At 42.1% G+C, this 26,090-nt stretch overlaps 2 protein-coding genes across 8 annotated transcripts in view; one reads left to right on the top strand and one right to left on the bottom strand.

Moving 5' to 3' along the window:
- rfx2 (regulatory factor X, 2 (influences HLA class II expression)) overlaps positions 1-547 on the top strand; it is a 48,219-nt gene extending 47,672 nt beyond the window's left edge. For all 5 annotated transcript variants that reach the window (XM_058072910.1, XM_058072907.1, XM_058072911.1 and 2 more), the window contains one exon: positions 1-547. This exon is cut by the window's left edge and continues 868 nt beyond it. The gene's annotated coding sequence lies outside the window, so the exon portion shown is untranslated.
- A 2-nt stretch (positions 548-549) lies between these two features.
- The window catches only part of fcho1 (FCH and mu domain containing endocytic adaptor 1), a 53,561-nt gene continuing 28,020 nt past the window's right edge, over positions 550-26,090 (bottom strand). For 2 of the 3 annotated variants that reach the window (XM_058072894.1, XM_058072895.1), the window contains 23 exons: positions 25,777-25,918; positions 25,520-25,672; positions 23,944-24,048; positions 22,651-22,749; positions 22,453-22,549; positions 22,164-22,278; positions 21,357-21,381; positions 21,195-21,255; positions 18,051-18,244; positions 17,893-17,917; positions 17,756-17,809; positions 15,272-15,323; positions 14,283-14,407; positions 13,137-14,210; positions 11,392-11,498; positions 10,955-11,159; positions 4,628-4,742; positions 4,386-4,541; positions 4,177-4,309; positions 3,901-4,097; positions 3,225-3,289; positions 1,391-1,558; positions 550-992 (listed from right to left, as the gene is read on the bottom strand). In XM_058072894.1, coding sequence (XP_057928877.1) covers positions 964-992; positions 1,391-1,558; positions 3,225-3,289; positions 3,901-4,097; positions 4,177-4,309; positions 4,386-4,541; positions 4,628-4,742; positions 10,955-11,159; positions 11,392-11,498; positions 13,137-14,210; positions 14,283-14,407; positions 15,272-15,323; positions 17,756-17,809; positions 17,893-17,917; positions 18,051-18,244; positions 21,195-21,255; positions 21,357-21,381; positions 22,164-22,278; positions 22,453-22,549; positions 22,651-22,749; positions 23,944-24,048; positions 25,520-25,672; positions 25,777-25,918 — 3,496 coding nt within the window. In that variant the 3' untranslated portion in view covers positions 550-963. Of the gene's footprint in view, positions 993-1,390; positions 1,559-3,224; positions 3,290-3,900; positions 4,098-4,176; positions 4,310-4,381; positions 4,542-4,627; positions 4,743-10,954; positions 11,160-11,391; positions 11,499-13,136; positions 14,211-14,282; positions 14,408-15,271; positions 15,324-17,755; positions 17,810-17,892; positions 17,918-18,050; positions 18,245-21,194; positions 21,256-21,356; positions 21,382-22,163; positions 22,279-22,452; positions 22,550-22,650; positions 22,750-23,943; positions 24,049-25,519; positions 25,673-25,776; positions 25,919-26,090 lie in introns of those variants that run through there. The other variant, XR_009129833.1, reaches the window with a different exon arrangement.

Raw genomic sequence — 26,090 nt, 5'->3', positions numbered from 1 at the left:
ATAAATTATATATTACATATATCTTTATATGATGTGGTATGTGTGTGTGTGTGTGTGTTCTGTGGCCTTAATTCTTTTTGTGTCCAAAAAATAAAAAAATAAAAAATAATTGGATTTGTTCCCAACCGTTCAATATATAAAGATCACACCGGCCTCGTCCAATGAATGATCGCTTAATTGATTGATTGATTGATTGATTGATTGATTGATTCCCCCGCCCCCCGCCCACAATCCCGTCCTCTCCTCTCGTGCTCGACTTATTTAAGGCTTTTTGAAACGTGTTGCCTTCAAGTGCTTTGGAAACTTGTAATGTTTCTTTTCCATGTTTTGTAAAACTGTTTTAGATTTTTTGGGAGATGATTTTTTTTTTTTTTTTATGGAACTAGAGTTGGGTCCTCTTCCAAGTATACTGAAACCCTTATTTTTGTGTCTTTTTAAACCTCCACTTTATCTAGCCCAAGAACAGATGATGGTTGTTATACTGCATATAATACAGGCTGTATTTTGTACTTGTCACAATGTGTTATAATAAACTGGCGTAAACCAACGTCTTGCGTAATTTCTTTATCAAATATCAACATCACAAATCCTTTTTTTTTGTAGCAGATATACAAACATTTGCTTTTTTTTTTAAAGGTTTAAAAGATCTAACAACCCTGTTTAGTCATTTAGGATATTCGTGACGGTCATTTAACTTATTAATCACATGCTTCCCTGTAACGGACTTTTAGCTTGGTTTGCAGTCTGGTAAACAAAAAGGCACGAGAAGAAAACAAAGAACTTTTCCTCCAGAACAAAGACGAGAGACGTGAGTGAAAATGGAGAAGAAGAAGAAGAAGAAGATTGGTCCTAAAACAGCAGTAAACACAGTCAGAACTAAGTGCTTGTTGGCACAATGTGCCTCGTCTCCAGGACGTCGTCTTGATGCTGCAACATTCCGGGTAAGATGGATGGAAGCAAACATCACAAGCTGCAACCCGCCATGTACTTCCCTGTCAGAGAAGAAGAAAAGTCATTAGTATAGTATAGTATTTATTTATGATTATTTATGTACAGCACAAATGTCACACACATTTCTTTGTCAAGCGTTGAGATTTCCCACCTTTTTTGGTGGTCTTTGAACACACCATAGTGTAAAGTTACACCATGACATCATGATTCCATCATCTTACATGATGATCATTCATGAGTGCTGAGTACCTACTGGAGCTGAATCTACTATTACAGCAGTCACTCTTATTGCAAATGTTGATCCAAAATTGGAGAGATTTTTTTCCCCATTTGCTGTCCCAGAATGTCACCTCCCCAAAAAGCAGAGCTCCACCATAATAATGTAATAATTATATTTCCATATATTTGTATTGTGTGTATTTTAAGTATGTGTGTTCACCTGTGGCGAATCGCTTCTTGACCAGCGACATGCGATAGCGGCTGCCAACCAGCTCCACGTCCATGCCAGAGAGCGAGGCCCCGGAGCCCACAAACTGAACAGCCAGGCTGGGTGGGGGCCCGTGGGGGACCTCCAAACACTGCCAGCTGGCACACAGGGTCCCCGAGCCTTGGAGACAAGTGGAAAAACACAGTGGAACCTACAAAGCCGTACCATGACTCAAAAGTTCAACAGAAACTCAACAATTATCACGTGTGACATTGATTTGGCTGGAGGCCAACTTCTGCCACGGATTAATCATTCATCTCACAATTAGCAGATCAAAAGTCCAAATTATAAGACAAGATAGTCAAACCTATAAGATTAAAAATATAATAATTATGAGAAAACAGGTCATATACATATGTAGTATGTATACATACACATATGTATGTATGTATGTGCATGCATGTATACATATACATGCGTACATATACATGTGCATGTATGTATGAATTAATGTGCATGTATGTATGTATGTATGTATGTATATATGTAAGTAGACATACATATGTATACATACATACATACACATACATATGCATGTACGTATGTATGCATGTGTATGTATGTAAGTATACATACATATGTATGCATATATGTATGTATGTATGTATGTAAGTATACATACATATGTATGCATATATGTAAGTAGACATACATATGTATACATACATACACATACATATGCATGTACGTATGTATGCATGTATACATACATACACATACATATGCATGTACGTATGTATGCATGTATACATACATACACATACATATGCATGTACGTATGTATGTATGTATGTATGTATGTATATATGTATGTATGTATGTAGTATGTATGCGTGTATGTAAGTAGACATACATATGTATACATACATACACATACATATGCATGTATGCATGTATGTAAGTATACATACATATGTATGCATGTATGTATGTATACATACATATGTATGCATGTATGTATGTATACATACATATGTATGCATGTATGTATGTATGTATACATACATATGTATGCATATATGTATGTATACATACATATGTATGCATATATGTATGTATACATACATATGTATGCATATATGTATGTATACATACATATGTATGCATATATGTATGTATACATATGCATGTACGTATGTATGTATGCATGTATACATATGTATGTATGTATGTATGTATGTATGTATGTATGTATGTATGTATGTATGTATGTATGTAAGTATACATACATATGTATGCATATATGTATGTATGTATGTATGTATGAGATAAAAATTATGGGACAAAATCGAAAACAATTATGAGATAAAAATGTAATAATTCTGAGATAAAAGTTGAAAATGAAAAGATAAATTGAAATGATGAGCTCCAAAGTCCTAGTAATGAGAGAAGGAAGTCATTGTTATGAGACAAAAAGTCCTAATTAGGAGATAAAACTTGCTTCTATCCTGGGATGACACAAATAAAAGGACTGTTGTCCAATTAAAGCTGTCCTCCTTGTCAATAGGATCCAATGCCAGTCCTGTCATGTGACCATCACCACATGAAGCTAAGAGCCAACGTGGACTGACCATGTGACCATGTGACCATGTGACCATGTGATGATGGCCAATGAATCAAGAAGAAAATCCTGACATTGTAGTTTACTTTAGTTTTCAACGAGACACTAAGGCTATGGATGAATGGTTGAATATGAATATGTGGGTAAATGTTTAAATGTCAAGCTGCTTAGTTTCCTTCCTTGTTGGGGGGATGGGGGGGGCGAGAGGACAAAGGCAGCGCTGACCTTTGCTGTGGTTGGTGGGAGAAAGGTTGGAGAGCTTCCACAGCAGACGCCTTTCCTCAGCGTTCCTGCAGCGGCACAAAAAAAAACAAAACACTGACTTTTTCACCTACAAGACATTGTTGCTATTTTTAGCTGGGAGCTAAAGCCTCCCGTTTTTACTTATTTAATTACTGACTTAACTTCTTTGATTTGACATGCCGGATATTGTCAGCATAGTTTTTACTGTATTTACTTAATTAATAATAATTCCAATAAAATATATATTAAAAAATATTATTTCTTAATTAATAGCTTTTGTTATTTCTTACTTATTATTTTTATGTATTATATTTATTACTTTTGTTTTTTTAATCTTTATTTTTTCATTTTGTTTTTAAAGTTGCACTAGCTACACTCATTTATTTATTTTTTATTTAACAATAATTAATTGTATATTTGAAAATATTTTTGTCAAAATTCTTCTCTCTTTTATTATTCATTATTATTATTATTATTTGATTTATTTGTTACATTATTATTTTTGTTTTTTTTTATCTTTATTTCTTCATTTTCTAGTCAGGGTCCCCCTTTGTTTATTTTTATCTTACAATTACTAATTGTATTTAATTTTATTTTTTCATAATACATAATATATACGTATATATATGTATATAAATATTAAGGAGTCGTGGCTCACCAGGAGGCGGGCGGCTGGCACTGCAGGTCGGCGGCAGTGTGGTCCAGCTGCAGCAGGACCTGGACGGCGTTGAGCTGAGTGGAAGGCGCCGTCACAGGACAGCAGTGGTAGTCCAGAGACACCCTGGTCACCGTGCCGCTTCGCTGGCACTCTGCCGACAGCAGGAGGGGGGCCCTGGCCGGGTCCTGGGAGGAGACCTGCACCAACGGTACGTCATATTTCTCAAACTGGGATCGGTGCACGTGAACGCCACGCAAAGAGTGTTTTGATGGCGACCTGATACTTGAGTAGTCCGACGTTGTAGTAGGAAGCCTGGGGGTTGGCTTCGGCTTCCCGCTGCAAGTGGAGCTGCAGGGCCGGCATGTTGAACCAGAAGTCCCGGGCATCCGGGTCACTCTGGGAAGGATCGCTGCGGGCACATCGTTTTCCGTGACCGCCATGACGTGACACAAATCATCATAAAAAAATAATAATAACTTACTGACCTGTAGAGGAGTTTCTGATTAGGCAGGAAGTGGTCTATCCTGGAGATGTTGACCAAACGAAAACTGAGCACGGGAACGTTGGCGTTGGCTGTGAAAATGCGAGTGATTCCCGCTGGGAAGGACATGGTCAGGTCGCCTGTGATCTTCACCAGACAGCTGGAGAAAAGCGGGAAAAGAAGATGTTTATTATTGTTTTCCGACGGCATCCACGAGGATGCAAGCTCTGCAGACGTCACGCCGACCGATTGTGTTGTCCGCCCTTGAAGTAAGCGTTGATGTACTCGGTGATGGCCGCCGCCACAGGCCACGCCTCCTGGGCGCTGAGGGAAATGGGACTGGGTCCTCGCGACAGGTGCACTTTAAAAAGAAAGAAACAGACTCATTCATGCTCCTTAAATGAAGCGCTATTAGGGTTGTCACTCGATTAAAATATTTAATCGCGATTAATCCCATCTTGTCCACAGTTAACTCAATTAATTAATCACACAATCGCAGATAGAAATTTTGTTAGAAATCCCAGTTTTTGTATGTTTAAAGCAAGTGTCGTTTTGTCCCACTTTGTTTGAGGGTCCTTGAAGGCACCGCCTATACTGTTTTTTGTTTTTTTTCCCCCTTTTTCACCTCATATTTGCTCCCAAATGCTGATACTATGCGGGAATGCATAAAGGTAAGATTTGATGATAGTTAAAAATCCCAGTTTTTGCATGTTTAATACAAGTGCTGTTTTGTCCCACTTTGTTTGAGGGTCCTTGAAGGCACCGCCTAAACTGTATTTCCCCCTTTTTCACCTCATACTTGCTCCCAAATGCTGATTCTATCCGGGAATGCATGAAGGTAAGATTTGATGATAGTTAGAAATCCCAGTTTTTGCATGTTTAATGCAAGTGCTGTTTTGTCCCACTTTGTTTGACGGTCCTTGAAGGCACCACCTAGACTGTATTTCCCCCTTTTTCACCTCATATTTGCTCCCAAATGCTGATACTATCCGGGAATGCATAAAGGTAAGATTTGATGATAGTTAGAAATACCAGTTTTTGCACGTTTAATGCAAGTGTTGTTTTGTCCCACTTTGTTTGAGGGTCCTTGAAGGCACCGCCTAAACTGTATTTCCCCCTTTTTCACCTCAATACTTGCTCCCAAATGCTGATACTATCCGGGATCCCAGTTTTTGCATGTTTAATGCTAGTGCCGTTTTGTCCCACTTTGTTTGACAGTCCTTGAAGGCACCACCTAGACTGTATTTTCCCCTTTTTCACCTCATATTTGCTCCCAAATGCTGATACTGTCCGGTAATGCATAAAGGTAAGATTTGATGATAGTTAGAAATCCCAGTTTTTGCATGTTTAAGCAGGTGTCGTTTTGTCCCACTTTGTTTGACGGTCGTTGAAGGCAACACCTGTACTGTATTTTCCCCTTTTTCACCTCATATTTGCTCCAAAATGCTGATACTATCCGGGAATGCATAAAGGTAAGATTTGATGATAGTTACAAATCACAGTTTTTGCATGTTTAAGCAAGTGCCGTTTTGTCCCACTTTGTTTGACAGTCCTTGAAGGCAACGCCTATACTGTTTTTTCCTCTTTTTCACCTCATACTTGCTCCCAAATGCTGATACTATCCGGGAATGCATAAAGGTAAGATTTGATGACAGTTAGAAATCCCAGTTTTTGCATGTTTAACGCGAGTGCTGTTTTGTTCCACTTTGTTTGACGGTCCTTGAAGGCAACACCTGTACTGTATTTTCCCCTTTTTCACCTCATATTTGCTCCCAAATGCTGATACTATCCGGGAATGCACAAAGGTAACATTTGATGATAGTTAGAAATCCCAGTTTTTGCATGTTTAATACAAGTGCCGTTTTGTCCCACTTTGTTTGACGCTCCTTGAAGGCAACGCCTGTACTGTATTTTCCCCTTTTTCACCTCATATTTGCTCCCAAATGCTGATACTATCCGGGAATGCATGAAGGTAAGATTTGATGATAGTAAGAAATCCCAGTTTTTGCATGTTTAATACAAGTGTTGTTTTGTCCCACTTTGTTTGAGGGTCCTTGAAGGCACCGCCTATACTGTATTTCCCCCTTTTTCACCTCTTACTTGCTCCCAAATGCTGATACTATGCGGGAATGCATAAAGGTAAGATTTGATGATAGTTAGAAATCACAGTTTTTGCATGTTTAATACGAGTGCCGTTTTGTCCCACTTTGTTTGACGGTCTTGAAGGCACCGCCTATACTGTTTTTTCCCCCCCTTTTTCACCTCATATTTGCTCCCAAATGCTGATACTATCCAGGAATGCATAAAGGTAAGATTTGATGATAGTTAGAAATACCAGTTTTTGCATATTTAATGCAAGTGCTGTTTTGTCCCACTTTGTTTGACGGTCCTTGAAAGCAACACCTGTACTGTATTTTCCCCTTTTTCACCTCATATTTGCTCCCAAATGCTGATACTATCCGGGATCCCAGTTTTTGCATGTTTAATGCTAGTGCCGTTTTGTCCCACTTTGTTTGACAGTCCTTGAAGGCAACGCCTATACTGTATTTTCCCCTTTTTCACCTCATACTTGCTCCCAAATGCTGATACTATACGGGAATGCATAAAGGTAAGATTTGATGATAGTTAGAAATCCCAGTTTTTGCATGTTTAATGCAAGTGCCGTTTTGTCCCACTTTGTTTGACGGTCTTGAAGGCACCGCCTGGACTGTATTTTCCCCTTTTTCACCTCATATTTGCGCCCAAATGCTGATACTATCCGGGAATGCATAAAGGTAAGATTTGATGATAGTTAGAAATCCCAGTTTTTGCATGTTTAATACAAGCGTTGTTTTGTCCCACTTTGTTTGACGGTCCTTGAAGGCACCACCTAGACTGTATTTTCCCCTTTTTCACCTCATATTTGCTCCCAAATGCTGATACTGTCCGGTAATGCATAAAGGTAAGATTTGATGATAGTTAGAAATCCCAGTTTTTGCATGTTTAAGCAGGTGTCGTTTTGTCCCACTTTGTTTGACGGTCCTTGAAGGCAACACCTGTACTGTATTTTCCCCTTTTTCACCTCATATTTGCTCCAAAATGCTGATACTATCCGGGAATGCATAAAGGTAAGATTTGATGATAGTTACAAATCACAGTTTTTGCATGTTTAAGCAAGTGCTGTTTTGTCCCACTTTGTTTGGCGGTCCTTGAAGGCACCGCCGATACTGTATTTTCCTCTTTTTCACCTCATATTTGCTCCCAAATGCTGATACTATCCGGGAATGCATAAAGGTAAGATTTGATGACAGTTAGAAATCCCAGTTTTTGCATGTTTAACGCGAGTGCTGTTTTGTTCCACTTTGTTTGAGGGTCCTTGAAGGCACCGCCGATACTGTATTTTCCCCTTTTTCACCTCATACTTGCTCCCAAATGCTGATACTATCCGGGGTCCCAGTTTTTGCATGTTTAATGCTAGTGCCGTTTTGTCCCACTTTGTTTGATGGTCCTTGAAGGCACCGCCTATACTATATTTTCCCCTTTTTCACCTCATACTTGCTCCCAAATGCTGATACTATCCGGGAATGCATAAAGGTAAGATTTGATGATAGTTAGAAATCCCAGTTTTTGCATGTTCAATGCAAGTGTCGTTTTGTCCCACTTTGTTTGACGGTCCTTGAAGGCACCGCCTAAACTGTATTTCCCCCTTTTTCACCTCAATACTTGCTCCCAAATGCTGATACTATCCGGGATCCCAGTTTTTGCATGTTTAATGCTAGTGCCGTTTTGTCCCACTTTGTTTGACAGTCCTTGAAGGCACCGCCGATACTGTATTTTCCCCTTTTTCACCTCATATTTGCTCCCAAATGCTGATACTATCTGGGAATGCATAAAGGTAAGATTTGATGATAGTTAGAAATCCCAGTTTTTGCATGTTTAATGCAAGTGCTGTTTTGTCCCACTTTGTTTGACGGTCCTTGAAGGCACCACCTAGACTGTATTTCCCCCCCTTTTTCACCTCATATTTGCTCCCAAATGCTGATACTATCCGGGAATGCATAAAGGTAAGATTTGATGATAGTTAGAAATACCAGTTTTTGCATGTTTAAGCAGGTGTTGTTTTGTCCCACTTTGTTTGAGGGTCCTTGAAGGCACCGCCTATACTGTATTTCCCCCTTTTTCACCTCTTACTTGCTCCCAAATGCTGATACTATCCGGGAATGCATAAAGGTAAGATTTGATGATAGTTAGAAATCCCAGTTTTTGCATGTTTAATGCAAGTGCCGTTTGGTCCGACTTTGTTTGACGGTCCTTGAAGGCACCGCCTAGACTTTATATCCCCCTTTTTCACCTCATACTTGCTCCCAAATGCTGATACTATCCAGGAATGCATAAAGGTAAGATTTGATGATCGTTAGAAATACCAGTTTTTGCACGTTTAATGCAAGTGTTGTTTTGTCCCACTTTGTTTGAGGGTCCTTGAAGGCACCGCCTATACTGGGTTTTTTTTCTTTCCCCTTTTTCACCTCATATTTGCTCCCAAATGCTGATACTATCCGGGAATGCATAAAGGTAAGATTTGATGATAGTTAGAAATCCCAGTTTTTGCATGTTTAATGCAAGTGCTGTTTTGTCCCACTTTGTTTGAGGGTCCTTGAAGGCACCGCCTAAACTGTATTTCCCCCTTTTTCACCTCATACTTGCTCCCAAATGCTGATTCTATCCGGGAATGCATGAAGGTAAGATTTGATGATAGTAAGAAATCCCAGTTTTTGCATGTTTAATACAAGCGTTGTTTTGTCCCACTTTGTTTGACGATCCTTGAAGGCACCGCCTATACTGTTTTTTCCCCCCTTTTTCACCTCATATTTGCTCCCAAATGCTGATACTATCCAGGAATGCATAAAGGTAAGATTTGATGATAGTTAGAAATCCCAGTTTTTGCATATTTAATGCAAGTGCTGTTTTGTCCCACTTTGTTTGACGGTCCTTGAAGGCAACACCTGTACTGCATTTTCCCCTTTTTCACCTCATATTTGCTCCCAAATGCTGATACTATCCGGGAATGCATAAAGGTAAGATTTGATGATAGTTAGAAATCCCAGTTTTTGCATGTTTAATGCAAGTGCCGTTTGGTCCGACTTTGTTTGACGGTCCTTGAAGGCACCGCCTAGACTTTATATCCCCCTTTTTCACCTCATACTTGCTCCCAAATGCTGATACTATCCGGGAATGCATAAATGTAAGATTTGATGATAGTTAGAAATACCAGTTTTTGCACGTTTAATGCAAGTGTTGTTTTGTCCCACTTTGTTTGAGGGTCCTTGAAGGCACCGCCTATACTGTATTTCCCCCTTTTTCACCTCAATACTTGCTCCCAAATGCTGATACTATCCGGGATCCCAGTTTTTGCATGTTTAATGCTAGTGCCGTTTTGTCCCACTTTGTTTGACCCACCTTGAAGGCAACGCCTATACTGTTTTTTTCCTCTTTTTCACCTCATACTTGCTCCCAAATGCTGATACTATCCGGGAATGCACTAAGGTAAGATTTGATGATAGTTAGAAATCCCAGTTTTTGCATGTTTAATACAAGTGTTGTTTTGTCCCACTTTGTTTGACGATCCTTGAAGGCACCGCCTATACTGTTTTTTTCCCCCCCTTTTTCACCTCATATTTGCTCCCAAATGCTGATACTATCCAGGAATGCATAAAGGTAAGATTTGATGATAGTTAGAAATACCAGTTTTTGCATATTTAATGCAAGTGCTGTTTTGTCCCACTTTGTTTGACGGTCCTTGAAAGCAACACCTGTACTGTATTTTCCCCTTTTTCACCTCATATTTGCTCCCAAATGCTGATACTATCTGGGAATTCATAAAGGTAAGATTTGATGATAGTTAGAAATACCAGTTTTTGCATGTTTAATACAAGTGCCGTTTTGTCCCACTTTGTTTGAGGGTCCTTGAAGGCACCACCTAGACTGTATTTTCCCCTTTTTCACCTCATATTTGCTCCCAAATGCTGATACTATCCGGGAATGCATAAAGGTAAGATTTGATGATAGTTAGAAATCCCAGTTTTTGCATGTTTCCCGGTGACTAGCTAGTGCGCTGCTAAAGCTGTGTTTACATCCATTCCAAGCCCCCAAGTGTCTGTCCTCGGCTATGCCTGCCAGTAAATGGCAGCTTGCGACCCAATTTGGACACTCGTATGCCAAGGTACCGCTGCATAAATGACGGCAAAAATATATATATATAAAACACTCCACTGGCTTCTCTCTGGGAGGCGACGTAGTCTGTGATAACGCCACTCACAGTGACAGTAGATACAAATAACATTGGCCTTGTTGCCAGATCCACCCGCCCGGGTTTTGAAGCTAAACGTACCAATGAAAATAGCCTTTTCTTTCCCCATTTCTGCTTAATATTTGTTTCCTCATAATAAATAATATACATATCAAAGTTTTTTAAACAACAAATAAAAAGAGCAGTAATGTAACAAGAATAAAGATGATTAGTTTAGCGTTGCCATATTTACTCCTCTAATCTCTCCATCCACTCACCAGCCAAGCTTCCCATTCATTCTCTCTTACACTGTCTTGGTGGGTGGTCCTGGAGCGGGTAGGGCAGAGGCGAGGCTTGTCCCACCCTGGCGGGGCTGGGGGCTCGGTTCTGCCCTCCCCATTCGGCGTCCCTGGCTTGGGGCCCCCACTCGCTCGGGCTGGAGGAGGAGGAGGAGGAGGAGGTGGTGAGGGAGGGGCTGGGCTCAGGCAGCGGCGAAGAGCACAGCGACCGTGACTGAGATGAGGGGACGAGACAGGGTTGGGCGTCAGCGAGACTGTTATTGTGTTCGTAACGGCTCTACAGTAGCAACAGTAGCTTTGGCTTTTGAGTGTACGAGCACAACAATAAAGACATCCTATTTAATACTCTCATTATATTGTGAAACTGAACCTAAAAGAGTCAGAAATGACAGGAAATATGATTGAACGACTCATTTACACCAACTAATACCCAAATGCACACTTACTCGGTCGTTGCCGCTGAGTCGACCTGCGCTCCTTTTGGTCCTCGTCGCTCTGGAGAGAGCAGCTGTGATTACGCTTTCGCTATCATTTCTGAAGGTGTGCTTGGACCCTGAGGAAGACACGTTTCTTGAGTTGGAACAATGCCCGTCATGTTAAAAGGCACGTCAAGTATAATATGTGAATCGGTCACTAAGTGTCAATAATGTTGATGTAATAATTGATGAGACAATAACCACCACAGGAAGTACTGGACAGAAACCTCAAGTAGAAAAACAATAACCTCTCAATGCTAATGCAGGAGTCTGTATCATGTCTATAATGGCTAGTAGTAGTAGTAGTAGTAGTAGTAGTAGTAGCTAAGTGTAGTAGTGACTATAGAGGTTGGTATCTCCATTTGGACATCTCCGTGTGGACTTTAAATGTTCTCCAACCACTCTGGCTTCCTCCCACTATCCAAAAATATGCATATAAGTTTACATAGATGGGCTGCACGGTGATCTAGTGGTGAGAGCACAGGCCTCACAGCTCAGAGACCAGGGTTCAATTCCACCCTCGGCCATCTCTGTGTGGAGTTTGCATGTTCTCCCCGTGCATGCGTGGGTTTTCTCCGGGTACTCCGGTTTCCTCCCACATTCCAAAAACATGCTAGGTTAATTAGCGACTCCAAATTGTCCATAGGTATGAATGTGAGTGTGAATGGTTGTTTGTCTATATGTGCCCTGTGATTGGCTGGCCACCAGTCCAGGGTGTACCCCGCCTTTCGCCTGAAGACAGCTGGGATAGGCTCTAGTGAGTATCCTCGTGAATCCTAGTGAGGATAAGCGGCATAGAAACTTACAATAAAGTTGAAATAGTTAACAGAACTGGAAAAATCAGCTGAAATTTAGCAAGAATAAAGTCAAAATATTGAGAAAAAAAATTGGCAATTTGACAAGAATAAACTTGTAATATTATGAAAAAAATAATGTCATTTTAGAAGCAATGACTGGAAATATTAAAGAATATTCTTCAAAGTTGCAAAATTATGAAATAGATTTGTAATTTTTTTTAAATTAGGTTGGGGAAAAGTTCTAATATTATGTGAATATAATCATAATATTACTAAAAGAAAAATTTGAAGAAAGTTGAAATATTTGGAAAATTAAAAACATTTTAAAAAATGTAGGAAGACCTCAATAAAAGCTATGTATTAAGCGTGGGTTTTCTCCGGGTACTCCGGTTTCCTCCCACATTCCAAAAACATGCTAGGTTAATTGGCGACTCCAAATTGTCCATAGGTATGAATGTGAGTGTGAATGGTTGTTTGTCTATATGTGCCCTGTGATTGGCTGGCCACCAGTCCAGGGGGAACCCCGCCTTTTGCCCGAAGTCAGCTGGGATAGGCTCCAGCACCCCTGCGACCCTTGTGAGGATAAGCAGTAGAAAATGAATAAATGAGTTCTCCTCCTATTTTGTGTGGAAGTGGTAACTTTTTGGCTTCTTATTTTGTCTTTCCCCACCCTCGGCCATCTCTGTGTGGCGTTTGCATGTTCTCCCCGTGCATTCGTGGGTTTTGTCCGGGTACTCCGGTTTCCTCCCACATTCCAAAAACATGCTAGGTTAATTGGCGACTCCAAATTGTCCATAGGTATGAATGTGAGTGTGAATGGTTGTTTGTCTATATGTGCCCTGTGATTGGCTGGCCACCGGTCCAGGGTGAACCCCGTCTCTCACCCGGGGTTGACATTTCTAAAGGATCAAGTCCTACCTTTGTGAGAGACGATACTGCAAGGTAGCGGAGTGCCGAGGTCGAGACAGTCTTGGTCTTTGTCCGTGGAGAAGCAAAGATCTTCTTGCGGGCCTGAATGTCGTGTGAGTGGAGGAGCGTTTCGGCGAGGCTCGCTCTCTGAAGATCGATGTTTTCTCCTCTCTCCCGCCGCGTCGCCCTTTCCCGCTGCGCCTTCAGTTGGTTTGGAGCCGCTCAGTTTTCCGGAGGTGCTCTCGCTAAAGGGGTTGTGGACAGAGTTCCAGTGTACCGCCTCCTTCTTCGGCTGGGATTGGGATAAAGAACCCGGACTGGTGTCAAACCCGAACCTGTTGCCGCTGGTGGTGCTACCATTGCTACGAAGAGGGACTATTCCTGGTGGCGCGGTCATTGATGACTGGTGGGTGGGGCTGCCAATCATGGTGATTGCAAACGGGTCATCAGAAGTAATCGGTGGCGGTAAACTTCGATCTCGTTTCCGGTCTCTGTTTTTACGATTGGAGGAGTTGGAGGACGAAGAAGAGGAAGACGGGGGCGGAAGGGTTTTGGTGTCGGCGACAGAGACGGAGAACGGATCCCCTCGCACCTCAGAACTCCGCCCGTCCTGGACCGGGCGTGGAGCCTGACGTGGCCAGGCGTCAGCCGGCTTTGAGGTCTCGTGTTTGACGTTGCTGTCAAAAGCAGCAAAGAAGGGATCCTCGGGGACGCGTCTGCAGTTCCATACCTCTGCGTCCATCTCCGACGAGGGGAAGGATTGCGGGAAAGCTGGGAAGCGCGTGGAGGAAGACTCCATATCTGAGGGGTGACGAGCGGAATGCGATGGACCGACGGACCAGGCGCTTACGGGCTCGTCCTGTGGATGAGGACTTTGAGCAGGGGAGGGTTCACAGAAGACTGAGAGGAAAGGATCTGCAGTTCGGGCTCGTGTTTGAGTCTGTTCTTTACTCTGGGAAACAGGAGGCCATGCTGCCCAGCCGACTGGCTCGGGAGAGGGTCCGAGTGGCTGAAGGGAAGGCGAGTCCAAACCAGAGTCCTCAATGTTGTCTGGTGAGGAGGAGTCTGATGAAAAGGCAGCGTCTAACGCAAAAAGTTAAAAAAAAAAACATCAGTTTTGAAACAGTTTTATTTTTGTTTTATTGTTACTCTTACATTCAGAGGCACCGAAAGAACTCTGCTCCCGGAGTTGCTCCCGACCGCCAAAACTTTTGGATTTGAAGGCTGCCTCTAGCGGAGGTCCAAACAGGCTGTCGGCACCGGATGCTGCAGAACTCAACCTAATGTGGAGCACAAGTCACGCTGCGTCAAGATGTCAAGTGTAAGTAATGATATGAAAGTTTAATGTTAGTGCGGCCCGCGCAAGTTTGATATGGATGCTGTATGGTATCATGTACCCAGAAAAAATTATTACGTTTGATTCATGTTCATGTTAAAGGTTAAATAACTGTTAATAGTTATCCTCCCTATCTGTGTGGAAGTGGTAAGTTTTTGGCTATTTAAGTTTAAAAGAAATAACTTGAAGGCTACCGTTTAGGTCGCTAGCGCTCTAGTTTGCGAGTTAGCATGTGTCTCAAGACCCTGCAGTTGCGCAATATGTTGTAAATAAAAAGAGTATAAATGTGACTATAGTCGTGTTTTGTCATGTCTACAGGGCTCTAATAATGCTTTGTTCATTTTAATCTGAAAAAAAAAAATTATCTACCTACCAACTATATGTGGTTTCTTAAGTTTTTATTATTTGCCGTTTTATTATTATTATTATATTTATTTATTTATTACTGATTGATTGATTTTCTTTATTCTTGATTTGTTTATTTATTTTTCATCTTATTTTGTGTAGAAAAATAAAAAGTAAGATATTTGAGAACAGTGGAATGTTTTATCAGAGCTTTTATTGTAGAAAATTGGAACCAAAGCCAAGTTTTTTTAATTTTTTTGTTTTTAATAAATGCGTTTTTGTTTTTTTTTGGAAAACCTGATGTGGCCCAGTGTCACCCAGACCGGAGCTCCAGTGGCCCCCCAAGTAAATTGAGTTTGAGACCCCTGGTTTAAGAGGTCTTTGGTTACACCCGGAATGTGTCTGTCCTGTGACCAGATAGTAATCGGACACAGAATGAGATAAAAGGGACAGAGCATCTCACCTGCTGGGTTCAGGACTTGAAGCGGACCTGCACAGGCCGTCCTGGTCACCATCTATCAACAGACACACTTTACTTATAAACACTTTGGTGGATGTTAACAAAACAAATCTATGATGACAGGAATAGCAGCAATAGCTATTCTTTATTTACTCCATCATCATCACTCATCTCTTCACCTCTCGATTTGAACGAGTGATTCCCCGCTGCTGGAGTGCAGCAGCTTGATGAAATTGCAAACCGGCAGCCAAAGCGGTTGGCAGCGAGCAAACACGTCGCGAAGGAAACATATTTTGGAGTGAGAGCAGAAGGCGGAGGCGACTATAAGAGGGTGGTCCATGCAAGGTCAGCCAGCTGGCTGCACAGACTCGTCTCCTCACTGATGCTTTATGTTTATGTTTGTGATGAAGTGATGGTCGCAACCAATTTCCTAAGTACCTTTTAAAAGATGATCCATTCTTGCCTTCCCCAGTAAGGTTTTGTGTCTCTGACAGCCGTAAATGATGTCTATAATTCAATGATTATTTTGCTTAAGATGGCAACAGATATTGAGTAAGTAAATAAAGTCATCCCTGGCCATGTCAAGGTTCTAATTTTGCGACTTTTTCAAAAATATTTGAATTAATAAATCATGTCTTTTTGTGGTGGAATACGGCATATTCGTTAAAAACACATCTTACATATATTTTGCCTAAATTAAGCATTTTCAAGCCAGAAAATTGCTAAATTCAGTAAAATACATATACAGTATAAAAAAGCATTAAGATTAGGGATGTCTGATATTGGCTTTTTTGACGAAAATAAAATGTGTTGCTGCTGGATGTTCACAGTATCTGAGTGATACTGCCTTAGGGGTGCTGGAGCCTATCCCAGCTTGCACGGGGAGAACATGCAAACTCCACACAGAGATGGCCGAGGGTGGGGAAAGACAAAATAAGAAGCCAAAAAGTTACCACTTCCACACAAAATAGGAGGAGAACTCATTCATTCATTCATTAATTTTCTACCGCTTATCCTCACGAGGTTGCAGAGGTGCTGGAGCCTATCCCAGCTGTCTTTGGCCGAGAGGCGGGGTACACCCTGGACCGGTGGCCAGCCAATCACAGGGCACATATAGACAAACAACCATTCACACTCACATTCATACTTATGGACAATTTGGAGTCGCTAATTAACCTAGCATGTTTTTGGAATGTGGGAGGAAACCGGAGTACCCGGAGAAAACCCACGCATGCACGGGGAGAACATGCAAACTCCACACAGAGATGGCCGACGATGGAATTGAACTCGGGTCTCCTAGCTGTGAAGCCTGTGTGCTAACCACCCGGCCGCTGTGCAGCCCTGGTTCAGTATATTTTTCGTCAAAATAGTAGTCATGCTAAAATGTTGTGTTGCCGCTGGATGTTCACAGTATCCGAGTGATACTGTCATGGGGGTGCTGGAGCCTATCCCAGCTGTCTTCGGGCGAGAGGCGGGGTACACCCTGGACTGGTGGCCAGCCAATCACAGGGCACATATAGACAAACAACCATTCACACTCACATTCATACCTATGGACAATTCGGAGTGGCCAATTAACCTAGCATGTTTTTGGAATGGAATGTGGGAGGAAACCAGAGTACCCGGAGAAAACCCACGCTGAGAACATGCAAACTCCACTTCCAGGGAATTGAACCCTGGTCTCCTAGCTGTGAGGTCTGCGCGCTAACCACTAGACCACTGTGCCGCCCTTGGTTTTCATGATCAGGAAAAAAATCGATATCAACCGATATCAGTATTTTATGCTATTATTGGCCCTATAATTATACTTACTGATAATTATCAGACATCTCTAATTAAGACGCATTCATATTGTGATGTGTAGTATTCTCCACGGGTCACTAGGTGTCAGTAATGTTCAGTGGAACATATAAGTGCCGGATTTGATCTTGGTAATAATAATAATCATAACTGATACCGTTGTGGGCGGCACGGTGGTCTAGGGGTTAGCGCGCAGACCTCACAGCTAGGAGACCAGGGTTCAATCCCACCCTCGGGCATCTCTGTGTGGAGTTTGCATGTTCTCCCCGTGCATGCGTGGGTTTTCTCCGGGTACTCCGGTTTCCTCCCACATTCCAAAAAGGTTAGGCTAGGTTAGGCTAGGTTAATTAGCGACTCCAAATTGTCCATAGGTATGAATGTGAGTGTGAATGGTTGTTTGTCTATATGTGCCCTGTGATTGGCTGGCGACCAGTCTAAGGTGTACCCCGCCTTACGCCCGAAGACAGCTGGGATAGGCTCCAGCGCCCCCGCGACCCTCGTGAGGAAAAGCGGTAGAAAATGAATGAATGAATGATACCGTTGTCGCTGTAACCCATGCCAAGTTAAAACATCACTTCCTGTCCTCCATATTTACTTTTTATGTTATTTTGTCTACTACATTGGGTAATACAAGTAATACACTTATTACTGAGTCCCAATTAACAAGGGAGTAAAAGTTTAATTCACCTCTGGGGGGGGTGCCCTCACCATCTTCTGTCCGTCCAGATGTACTGGAGTTTCCTGTGAAGACAAACATTCAGTCCAAAGCGTCTCATGTTGTGTCCTGTACTCTGCAAAGAGTCAGAAAAGGTGCAAAAACTTACTGGAGAGATGTCGCTTCACAGTCACCTGAAAGATAAGAGAAGAGGAAAGTTTAAAGAAAAGAAAACTCATTTTCCTCTCTTCAAACATTTTGCTTTGTCTTTGTGATGAAGTTTTAGGCCCCTTGCGTCTTTTAAGCCAATCATGAAAAGCCACTAACGCTTTGCTGTGCCCGTCTGTTGGGTGGCAGCGTGAGAGTCCCCACGGTGGCTTTTAGCTCCTTCTCGCTGGCTGCGGCGCTGCTGCGGTTGCTTTTGACCACCGGTCTTATCTGGATGTGGAACTTCTTGGGCTCCTCGTCGTCAAAGTCGGAGTCACTGGAGTAGAAGTTGTGCTCCTTGTCTTCAGAGCAGCGTGCACGGGAGCGGGACGGTCAAGGAGAAGCATCTTCAATAATTTCAGAGAAAAGACTGTACAAAAAAAAATGTCGATATTCTTTACAATTACCAGTGCTGGAGCCTATCCCAGCTGTCTTTGGGCGAGAGGCGGGGTAGACCCTGGACTGGTGGCCAGCCAATCACAGGGCACATATAGACAAACAACCATTCACACTCACATTCATACCTATGGGCAATTTGGATTCGCTAATTAACCTAGCATGTTTTTGGAATGTGGGAGGAAACCGGAGTACCCGGAAAAAAACCCACGCATGCATGGGGAGAACATGCAAACGCCACACAGAGATGGCCGAGGGTGGGGAAAGACAAAATAAGAAGCCAAAAAGTTACCACTTCCACACAAAATAGGAGAACTGATTCATTCATTCATCCATTTTCTACCGCTTATCCTCACGAGGGTCGCGGGGGTGCTGGAGCCTATCCCAGCTGTCTTCAAGCGAGAGGCGGGGTACACCCTGGACTGGTGGCCAGCCAATCACAGGGCACATATAGACAAACAACCATTCACACTCACATTCATACCTATGGACAATTTGGAGTCGCCAATTAACCTAGCATGTTTTTGGAATGTGGGAGGAAAATTAAATTAGTTTGAGGAACACACAATATAATGGGAAAGTCAAAATGTTATGTAAAGTCATATCACGTGAAGTAAATGTACAAATGATTACTACGGTAAACAAACATTAATATCCATACTAACAGCATTTCACCATGTGGCCCTCACTGGAAAATTTTAGGACACCCCTGTTCCCTTTTTGTGATGCACATCCAAAAGTATACAAAGACCACATTGAAGTCAATTTCAAACAGGTTTTAAACCCAAAACACAAACTTAACACAGCAGGGTTTGCAAGAATGTCACCTGCCAGTGAGCGCAAACATCTTAGCTATGAATAGACTACAGAAACATAAAAATAGATGACAGACGCTTGCTTTATATTGGGACAGAGGCGGGTAATCTCCTTGGCGAGTTTTGATTCAATCCGAACACAGAGAACACGTACAAAAGATAATGAGAAAGCAAAAGAGCGCAGCAGAGCCTGATGGAGGGGATGTTCTTTCAAAAATACCAACCACTTCCTGTATCTGTTTTCAGTGTCGCATGCGGCGGTGCTGTGTTGCAGGAGGAGAAGGGGACAAGCGACAAAAGCAGTAGTTGTTATCTCGAGGCTGTCAGGACAAGGGAGTGCTAGCAATGATAAACCGGTGTGGACGTCCGGGCACGAGTCCGTTTTTAGTTCACGCTGAATACAAGCGTGCCGCACTTGAATTTCTCATCTGGACTTAATGAAGCTAATGTGAGTCAATTAGGATACAGATTTCAATAACTGTCTCACTCTACGGTCAAATGAGGCGATGAATGTGGCCGTGTGTGTGTGAACACCCTCACCTCTGACCTCCTGATTACGCCTCATTTGCGGCTTTTCAGTGTGTTCGGTCACACGAGGTCTAATTAAGTGAAAACCGCACCGTGTGAGAGTCAAGTTTGTGTAATCTCGCAGGCACGTGGGAATCTGCAGTGTGGTCTGACAACAATAACAATCATGCTCGGTTGTGAATGAACGCTTGTTAGGTTTTAACTTCATTGTGGTTCATTGTGGAAAAGGGGAAATATCAACGGCAAATTCCATTACAAATTGTACTGTATATTCACAAACACTGAGAGATACCATCATGGAGCAGAAATAAAGTACTGCATCACAGCACTCCTCATATACAGTATTCATTCATTCATTCATTCTTTTTCTACCGCTTTTTCCTCACGAGGGTCGCAGGGGTGCTGGAGCCTATCCCAGCTGTCTTCGTGCAAGAGGCGGGGTACACCCTGGACTGGTCGCCACGGCACATATAGACAAAAAAACATTCACACTCACATTCAAACCTATGGACAATTTGGAGTCGCCAATTAACCTAGCATGTTTTTGGAATGTGGGAGGAAACCGGAGTACCCGGAAAAAAACCCACGCATGCACGGGGAGAACATGCACACTCCACACAGAGATGGCTGAGGGTGGGGAAAGACAAAATAAGAAGCCAAAAAGTTACCACTTCCACACAAAATAGGAGAACTCATTCATTCATTCATCCATTTTCTACCGCTTTTTCCTCACAAGGGTCGCGGGGGTGCTGGAGCCTATCCCAGCTGTCTTGGGGCGAGAGGCGGGGTACACCCCGGACTGGTCGCCAGCCAATCACAGGGCACATATAGACAAACAACCATTCACACTCACATTCATACCTATGGACAATTTGGAGTCGCCAATTAACCTAGCATGTTTTTGGAATGTGGGAGGAAACCGGAGTACCCGGAGAAAAACCCACGCATGCACGGGGAGAACATGCAAACTCCACACAGAGATGGCTGAGGGTGGGGAAAGACAAAATAAGAAACCAAAAAGTTACCACTTCCACACAAAATAGGAGAACTCATTCATTCATTCATCCATTTTCTACCGCTTATCCTCACGAGGGTTGCGGGGGTGCTGGAGCCTATCCCAGCTGTCTTCGGGCGATAGGCGGGGTACACCCTGGACTGGTGGCCAGCCAATCACAGGGCACATATAGACAAACAACCATTCACACTCACATTCATACCTATGGACAATTTGGAGTCGCTAATTAACCTAGCATGTTTTTGGAATGTGGGAGGAAACCGGAGTACCCGGAGAAAACCCATGCATGCACGGGGAGAACATGCAAACTCCACACAGAGATGGCCGAAGTTGGGATTGAACCCTGGTCTCCTAGCTGTGAGGTCTGCGCGCTAACGACTCGACCGCCGTGCCTCCCCCATATACAGTATGCACTATGCAAAATTAAAAAAACAACAACAATTGAACGTCTAGTATCAGTGCATTGTGGGACTAGTATCAGGGTCGCTTTATGAAGCAGAAAAAGGATATCATTCTGAGTGCTGTCGGCTCGTATCACAAATCCTTCATCGTCTACCTCTAAGGGTGAATTCTGCAGACACAGTAGCGTCGGTGATGACACAAATGATAACAGATATCTTCAGTGTTATACACAGAATCCTATAAGACTTCCTCATAAACAAGAATACTGACCAGAGCTTCTGTTACAGGTGAATCCCTGCAAAACAAAAACAATACGATCAATTTTCTTTAATTAGAGAGCAACAAAATGAATTAACCTTCCTCTTGTGTTAGCTTTCTGGTATCATCTCTTATGTTAACGGGTCGGTTTTGACACATGTATTGAATCGGCTATAAAATACACTGTAGACAGGACAAAACATGACTATAGTCACATTTATACTCTTTTTATTTACAACATATTGCGCAACTGCAGGGTCTTGAGACACATGCTAACTCGCAAACTAGAGAGCTAGCGACCTAAACGGTAGCCTTCAAGTTATTTCCTTTGAACTTAAATAGCCAAAAACTTACCACTTCCACACGGATAGGGAGGATAACTATTAACAGTTATTTAACCTTTAACATGAACATTAATCAAACGTAATCATTTTTTCTGGGTACATGATACCATACAGCATCCATATCAAACTTGCGCGGGCCGCACTGACATTAAACTTTCATATCAAGGCGGGGGCCTCAAACTAGTGTCCTGCGGGACACATTTGGCCCTCGGGCCGCGTGTTTGAGACCCTTGATTTACATTGAACATTCTCAAAACTATGAACGAACACACGTGGAATGAAAATGTCTAAATATGTTCTATAATTTTAGATTCCTTTGGTGTTCTCTCAATGAGCTTCACGAGGTAGTCACCTGAAATGGTTTTCACCTCACAGGTGTGCCTTGTCAGGGTTTACTTGGTAATGGGGTTGGGACCATCAGTATGCGTTGTGTGTGTCCAAACCTTTGGCTTGTATCGTTTTTGCATGAACTCACGCAGAGTCTGGCTCCTTGTCCCTCTTGCCCAGGCCAGGGATCCTGAAGGCTTTTGCTCGACTCTTTTTCCCGCCTTCGGGTGCTAGAGTCATGTACTCCTCAAAACCAATCAGAGCTGCAATACACAATAGACAGGTGCATGTGAATAATAGTATAAACAGTAAGTACATCGCTTGAGTGGAGTCCACTCCAGAGGTGCTGAAACCGCTGACCTACTCCCTCCTTATTGTATTTTTCCGGCTATTCTTGTAAGCGGAGGTTGTGTACATTTCTGAGTGCTAAACATTACCTGGCCTCTCCTTGCCGGTGCCCTTTAGCTCTGCAAATTTCTGGATGAGATCATGAATGCCAATGTTCTCCACATTTTGCTTAAATTCCTCATGGACCTGGAGGAGAGCAGAAAAATGATTATTATGCTCTCGATAATCGCAAATGGCGCCAATAACAGACTTTGTGTTGCAGCCCACCGTGGTGTGCGGGTACGTACCTGCCCGACCTGAACATGGGTGTCTTCTATGGAATGGGAGTAACCTTTTATCAGCTGTTTCATCTGCCGCAAGTGGCCCTCCTCTAGTTCCTGAAATCGCTACATAAAACGGACAACAGTTGGAATCTGCTTCACTTGATCGACAATAACGTGTCCGTATTCCGGAAACTGTGCTGCTTCTTTTCGGCACCAACATTAGGATTAGTTTGAAACGTCACCAGTAGCAATCAATATAACAAAAACATTCAATAGAAAAAAAAATACAACCTTGAAAAAAAAATTATTATGGAAAGCAGGAAGTGAACAAATGTAACAGTTACTGATTGTAAAAGTACCAGATGGAGGGGTAGGATTTAATAAGCTTTGCTTCTTCCTACTCCTTTTGGACCTGTGGAACTGTGAACTGATTATGTGATGCATTCAATTGTAATCTGATGCTTGTTCAAATGAAATAACCATTATTATTATAACATTATCAATAACCACAGCAAAAATTACCACTTCATTCATTTTCCCCATCGTGGATTCAGGTAGACTATTAAGTGGGAATTGATCCCTGGCAAATTGCAAGAAATTTTTCAAGTGAACCACGACACTACTAATGGCTCCAGAGTCTATACGTGTATATATATGTATATATATATATCACTATATTGACACTTACTATGGTACCCATTATATTACCTCGTACTTCGGTACGAGGTGCATTATTAAAAACAAAACGAAAAAAAACAACAAAAAACCTCAAACTGTATTATGGAAAGCAGGAAGTGAACAAATGTAACAGTTACTGATTGTAAAAGTACCAGATGGAGGGGTAGGATTTAATAAGCTTTGCTTCTTCCTACTCCTTTTGGACATGCGGAACTGGGAACTGATTATGTGATGCATTCAATTGTAATCTGATGCATGTTCAAATGAAATAAAACCATTACCATTAAATCTCCATGTGTGAGACTAAAGCAGCTATAATCCAATAGAAAAGGAAAACTAAAGCGGTTTCTTTCTTCTAAAATAAATGACCTATTAGAATATTTAATTACTAACAATGACTCCAGGCATTATTGAGGATTTCCATGGGAACAGCAACATTGACCTTGACAGTGTGTAAATGGTGATTAAAGTAATGGGAGCGCACTATGTACGAGCAGATGAACCCGTTTCCATTTTTGGGGTCCGATGAATCAGGATCAAGAATACAATTACAGAGTGCCAAAAAGGGATGTCAGGTTGTTTAGGCTAATTAAAAAACAACAACAACAAGAGGTCTTCAACAAGAGAGTCAGAGCTAACCTGGGTGGATTCATTCATCTTCTGCTCAAACTCCACTCCCACTCGATTGTACTTCTCGATGCACAGTGCAAACGATTCTGCGGCTTTCTTGGACTTCAGCTCTGCCTAGTAGAGAGAAAAGATCAATCAATCAATCAGCCTTAAAGACTGACATGAGAAACTGACGGACTCAGTAACGTGTCTCAATTTGTTTATTTAAATTTCTGACAAACATTCTTTGCGGCCGTCCTAAATTTATAAAAAAGCAGTGATTTTGGGGGTTTTGGGACACCCCAAAAGGGGAAAACAATCGATTCCTCTAACACTCAGAAACGCACAATGCACTTGACTGTCTCAGATGCTACCTTAGTACTATGATACGAGTTTTCTTGAACTCAGTAGCGTGTCTCAATATGTTTATTTAAAGTTCTGACAAACATTCTTTGCAGCCGTGCTAAATTTATGAAAAAGCAGCGATTTTGGGGGTTTTGGGACCCCCCCAAAAGGGGGATACAATCGATTCCTCTAACACCGAGTTTTCTTGAACTCAGTAGCGTGTCTCAATTTGTTTATTTCAATTTCTGACAAACATTCTTTGCAGCCGTCCTAAATTTATGAAAAAGCAGCGATTTTGGGGGTTTTGGGACCCCCCAAAAAGGGGGATACAATCGATTCCTCTTACAATCAGAAACGCACAATGCACTTGACTGTCTCAGATGCTACCTTAGTACTATGATACGAGTTTTCTTGAACTCAGTAGTGTGTCTCAATTTGTTTATTTAAATTTCTGACAAACATTCTTTGCAGCCGTCCAAAATTTATGAAAAAGCAGTGCTTTTGGGGGTTTTGGGACCCCCCCCAAAAAGGGGGATACAATCGATTCCTCTAACACTCAGAAATGCACAATGCACTTGACTGTCTCAGATGCTACCTTAGTACTATGGTACGAGTTTTCAATTTGTTTATTTAAATTTCTGATAAACATTCTTTGCAGCCGTCCTAAATTTATGAAAAAGCAGCGATTTTGGGGGTTTTGGGACCCCCCAAAAGGGGGAATACAATTGATTCCTCTAACACTCAGAAACGCACAATGCACTTGACTGTCTCAGATGCTACCTTAGTACTATGATACAAGTTTTCAATTTGTTTATTTAAATTTCTGACGAACATTCTTTGCAGCCGTCCTAAATTTATGAAAAAGCAGCGATTTTGGGGGTTTTGGGACCCCCCAAAAAGGGGGATACAATCGATTCCTCTTACAATCAGAAACGCACAATGCACTTGACTGTCTCATTTGATTATGCTGCAGTGCTTGAAAGGAGGAAGTCATGATTCTGTGTGTATTCTTTGAACAAATAAAAGTTCTACTTCTACTGTAAACAACAATCTAAATATAATCAAAGGCGTTTTTTTCAGCTTTATTTCATAACTCCCACGACAGTATCACTCGGATACTGTGAACATCCAGCAGCAACACAACATTTTGGCATGACTACTATTTTGATAACACTTAATATGAATTATTTTGACAGGAAATAATTTTTTTTTAAGTCACAGTTCTTTTTACAGGTGCCTTTAAGAATAAGAATGATCTTACTTTCTCCAGCTCTTTCTGTGGAGCTCCCTCCTTCCTTATACGCTCCAGCTCCAAACATTTGGTATGGTAACCCTCTTTGGACTTCTGAAGGTGGCCACTCTGAACTTGCAGTGCCTGCACCGCCTCCAGTGTCCCCACCATCTCTTCTTTTGTCTTCATAATGCACACACACACACACACACACACACACACACAAAGTGTCAGCGTGAAAGATGGAACTTCAAGAGGTGACGTAGTCCTCACAATGAGACACGTACCTTTCGGTGAATTTTGACCTGCTCGTCTCCGTACTTGTTGATGTCCCGGATGAGATCGTTCATCTTTCTCATGAGTTCAAGATGGCAGAGAGCCAGTTTGTCAGAAGACACCCTGAACACATCCCACATTGGTGCAAAAGTCCTGGGCAAAAAAACACAAGCATAAACAAGTTTTAATATTACAAAATCCCGGTGCTTTTGAGATATAGAGAGGCTTGTATTAAGGTCACATGACCTTTGACCACCACATTGAAATGAGTCCATTTTTTGAGTATAAGTGGCTGTTTGAGCCATGGAATTATATCCCTTTCCCA

This window comes from Doryrhamphus excisus, chromosome 5, assembly GCF_030265055.1.
Source record: "Doryrhamphus excisus isolate RoL2022-K1 chromosome 5, RoL_Dexc_1.0, whole genome shotgun sequence".
NCBI lineage: Eukaryota > Metazoa > Chordata > Actinopteri > Syngnathiformes > Syngnathidae > Doryrhamphus > Doryrhamphus excisus.
This window is presented reverse-complemented; position numbering and strand designations above follow the sequence as displayed.